Source organism: Hemibagrus wyckioides, linkage group LG05, assembly GCF_019097595.1.
Source record: "Hemibagrus wyckioides isolate EC202008001 linkage group LG05, SWU_Hwy_1.0, whole genome shotgun sequence".
NCBI classification, from domain to species: Eukaryota; Metazoa; Chordata; class Actinopteri; order Siluriformes; family Bagridae; genus Hemibagrus; species Hemibagrus wyckioides.
Genome location: NC_080714.1, coordinates 28,779,259 through 28,784,258, shown reverse-complemented (window position 1 = coordinate 28,784,258; position 5,000 = coordinate 28,779,259). Strand labels below are relative to the sequence as shown.

Here is a 5,000-nt window from a genome sequence, read left to right as displayed (position 1 = left end):
CTGTGAATTTGATGATCAGAGTGACACACACACACACACAAATGACTCAACTACACACTTTTTTCATTTCTTGGGTACGTCATGGGCGCTGGTCTACATTCTGACCGTCGCTCAGTTTAAATCTCACTGATCATGTATGTAGCTTTTACATGTTGACATAACGTCCACACATGAACCTGTCGTTTGTGGGCATGGCCAGGTTTATGTAGCAGGTGTTAGGTACATGTTATTTTACTACAGCGTTAAGAGATATATTAGCTGGTTATCACTTGTACATGCTAGTCACTAGCGTTGGCATGTTCTCAGAGTTTTTGGAGTAATTAGCTCAGGAATGCCGTAGAACTGAAGTCTGGACTTTAATAAATGTCAGGAGTTATTAGATTAGAAATTGAATTGAGTGTCATAACTGGAGCTTGTGACTTCAGATTCCTGGCGATGCAAACACAGTGACACCAGTCAGTCGTGAGGTGTCGTGTATGTGGAAGAGGGCGGAACCCTCGAAGACCATGTGGGAGGAGACAAAGTGGGTGGAGCTACAATATTTAACAGAATGCATAGTGGGTGGAGCTAAAAGACATACAGAACACATAGTGGGTGGAACTAAGAGGTGTAATAGAACACATAGTGGGTGGAGCTAAAAGTTGTAATAGAGCACATAGTGGGTGGAACTAAGATGTGTAATCGGGTGGAGCTAAGAGATATTTAAAACGCATAGTGGGTGGAGCTAAGAGGTGTGGTGAACAAATTCTGCTCAGAGGTGTAATAGCTCCACCCACCAGTCGTTCCACCACACCTCTTGGCTCTCTCTCTCTCTCTCTCTCTCTATATATATATATATATATATATACACACACTATATTGCCAAAAGTATTCGCTCACCTGCCTTGACTCGCATATGAACTTAAGTGACATCCCATTCCTAATCCATAGGGTTCAGTATGACGTCGGTCCACCCTTTACAGCTATAACAGCTTCAACTCTTCTGGGAAGGCTGTCCACAAGGTTTAGGAGTGTGTTTATGGGAATTTTTGACCATTCTTCCAGAAGCGCATTTGTGAGGTCACACACTGATGTTGGACGAGAAGGCCTGGCTCTCAGTCTCCGCTCTAATTCATCCCAAAGGTGTTCTGTCGGGTTGAGGTCAGGACTCTGTGCAGGCCAGTCAAGTTCATCCACACCAGACTCTGTCATCCATGTCTTTATGGACCTTGCTTTGGTCACTGGTGCACAGTCATGTTGGAAGAGGAAGGGGCCAGCTCCAAACTGTTCCCACAAAGTTGGGAGCATGGAATTGTCCAAAATGTCTTGGTATGCTGAAGCATTCAGAGTTCCTTTCACTGGAACTAAGGGGCCAAGCCCAGCTCCTGAAAAACAACCCCACACCATAATCCCCCCTCCACCAAACTTTACACTTGGCACAATGCAGTCAGACAAGTACCGTTCTCCTGGCAACCGCCAAACCCAGACTCGTCCATCAGATTGCCAGATGGAGAAGCGCGATTCGTCACTCCAGAGAACGCGTCTCCACTGCTCTAGAGTCCAGTGGCGGCGTGCTTTACACCACTGCATCCGACGCTTTGCATTGCACTTGGTGATGTATGGCTTGGATGCAGCTGCTCGGCCATGGAAACCCATTCCATGAAGCTCTCTGCGCACTGTTCTTGAGCTAATCTGAAGGCCACATGAAGTTTGGAGGTCTGTAGCGATGGACTCTGCAGAAAGTCGGCGACCTCTTCGCACTATGCGCCTCAGCATCCGCTGACCCCGCTCCGTCAGTTTACGTGGCCTACCACTTCGTGGCTGAGTTGCTGTCGTTCCCAAACACTTCCATGTTCTTATAATACAGCTGACAGTTGACTGTGGAATATTTAGGAGCGAGGAAATTTCACGACTGGATTTGTTGCACAGGTGGCATCCTATCACAGTTCCACGCTGGAATTCACTGAGCTCCTGAGAGCGACCCATTCTTTCACAAATGTTTGTAAAAACAGTCTGCATGCCTAGGTGCTTGATTTTATACACCTGTGGCCATGGAAGTGATTGGAACACCTGATTCTGATTATTTGGATGGGTGAGCGAATACTTTTGGCAATATAGTGTATATATATATTATAGTATATAATATGTATATAGTATATATAAGATATAGTATTTAAAAAAGTAATTTATAAACAAATAAATTACTAACGTGTTACAGATATACAGATGTAGAATTAAATATGTTAATATAGTAAATTAGTAATAAATGTATAATAATGAGATTATTAATAAATAATTAACATGTAAATGAGATGTAAAGGTTCATCACTCAGAACTGAACACTGAAGTCAGATCTACAGATTCAGTCTGTTCCCTGATTAAAATGTATGGAGACCTGCTGCCCTATACACACACACACACACACACACTCTCACACACACACATACTCCTCACACTCTCCTGCTGGGACTACATCTGCTCTCAGCCTGACTGACCATATGAATCCCGCCAAATCCCTGAACACACACACACACATACACACACACACATACACACACACACACACACATACATACACACATATATACACACACACTGCTGCACCTGTAGGCTGCCTTTAGGACAAGGAAGAAAAAAATGCATGTAGTCTCCTGGGGTGTGTGTGTGTACGTTACTGCGGCGGCCATTTTGATGAATCGTTCTGTTCCGCCAGAGCAACAAGAAGAACAAGAACGATTAATATCTGAGATTAGCGTAACGATCTCTTTTCATTTAGCAAAATATCCGCTGCGGTTCTCAGAGGCGTTTCTCTACACCATACACTTCATGATATGAGTTTAATGTCGACAAAATGTTTTTTATTTATTTCTAAACAATATTTAACGCTGAAAACTTTTTTATTTTTTTTAAAGGGCATTTATTTTTAAAGATATAAATATGCAATTATTTACATTAATGTGTCAATTTGTTTTGTTTAAAAGTCAAATAAATAAATAAATAAATAAATTAAGTGCAAATAAATGTAGAAAAAAATCAGTGATGTGAGGATTATAAAATAAAATAATTCTCGTGATAAATTATATTACACTTCAGTCTAAAATCTTTTGTGATAAATTAATTTATTTTATTTTTTTAACGAAATGATGTGAACTCCCAGGAACGGCTGATTAGATTTTGAAATTTTATGTTTAATTTTTAAGAATGGGGAAAAGAATTCTCCTTTTATTTTTTCTTCTCATTGTCTTTCCTTTTTCGTGTTTTCTTTTTGTTGTTTATTATTCATTAAAAAATATTTTTATATAAATTGTTATATAAAAAATAAGGAACTTAGTGAGGAAAAAATGCATTCTATAAAAATTTGAATATTTCTTTTTTAAAAATTAAGTAAAATACTACAATTAACAAAAAATTCAAATGCAATTAATTAAACAGTTTTTTTAACACTTAAAATTAAATATTAAATGTAAAGTGTCTGATTAGAATGTTGATGTAATATTGTTGCATTATCCAGGTGACTGAGCTATATCTTTATTCATTTCTTTATTTTGTTTTTATTTATTGTCTTTAAATTCATTTTGTTTGTGTATTTTCTGATAGTCCTCTGTTCCGGTGTCATGTTGTTTATAGAGGAAAAATGTTGTAATATTTACATCTGCAGCCACTTTGTGATAAATGATCATGATGTAAACATCAGACCACATCTGAGGAAGGGGAAGGCTTGCAGTTTTAATTTTATTTAATAATTGGAGATGTTGATGATCCCAGCAAGAAACTGTAGGAAACCTACTGATTGTTGGCACATCATCAAACACACACACACACACACACACACACACACACACTTCATAATAATAGACTGCAATAATCCCCATGTCTCTCAGTTTCCCTCCCACTGTTCCCCACGGTTCAGTGCCAATTAAATGAGTCTTCATCATCGTAATCATCGCCATTGTCATCATCATAATCATCGTCATCATCATCATCATCATCGTCGTCATCATCATCATCTTCGTCATCATCATCATCATCATCTTCATCATAATCGTCATCTTCATAATCATCATCTTCATCATCATCATCATCATCCTCTTCGTCACCTTCTGCTCCTCGTAGCTCATAAACAGATGTTTAATTCCATTTAGAATGTAGATGAAGTTCTCACAGAGAGACGTGATGGAGGAGAAGCTGCATTTCTGTCAGGACGAGGAGCCGATAAACAACAACAACAACAACAAATAAACAACAAGAACAGCAACAACAATAACAACAACAACATCAGCAACGCTGTTACAGGAAATAAAAAGGGACGTTTAATGTAACTCTAAATGGATAAAAAGTGACGCGTCGCTTGTTAATAAACAATGCGTGATGAATTATCTGTGGAATAAGAGGAATAAAACACTTCAGTCAATAAAGATCACCAGCCGGAATTTTCTGTGTGTTTCGTGTAAGTGACCGGTTTCAACCAGTGTGACCAGTGTATATAATATGGGGCCGGAGCTTACTCTCTATACCTGCTGACATCACCTCTATTTCAGCGTCAAATGCTGTCAGTAGAAATGAAGAGTTTCTGCGTGAGAGAGGGCGGAGCCTGTGTTTTTGATGTATTGATCTGTATTGATGTGTGATTAAGTGACATCACCAGTAACATTTCTTTTCACTTCCTGGTCTCTTTGTGTTGCTTAGCGATTGTTGCTTTATGTTAGCTAGCATTAGCTAGTGTTAGCTAAGCTAGCATCTTAGCACGATAATTAGCAATGTGATGTGTATTTTACGCTAAGCCAGGCACTAAGGTGGAGAAATGAAAACGAAAGCTAGTGATGTCACAGCTGTTGGTCTAAGTGTGTGTGTGTGATTTATAATTGTGTGTGTTTCTCTGTTGTAGGCCTTCAAAGAGATGCTGTATGCAGCACAGGATCAGGCTCCGTCTATAGAAGGTAAGAAAAGCAGAATGACAGGGAGAGCTGAAACGAAGGACACACTAAAACTCACACACACACACACACATACACACACACACA

The 5,000-nt window shown here is 39.3% G+C and overlaps 1 protein-coding gene across 1 annotated transcript in view; it reads left to right on the top strand.

The window, feature by feature from the left end:
- The window catches only part of xpr1a (xenotropic and polytropic retrovirus receptor 1a), a 77,989-nt gene that overhangs the window by 4,875 nt on the left and 68,114 nt on the right, over nucleotides 1-5,000 (top strand). Inside the window, exon 2 of the mRNA XM_058390329.1 lies at nucleotides 4,865-4,916. Coding sequence (XP_058246312.1) covers nucleotides 4,865-4,916 — 52 coding nt within the window. The remainder of the gene's footprint in view (nucleotides 1-4,864; nucleotides 4,917-5,000) is intronic.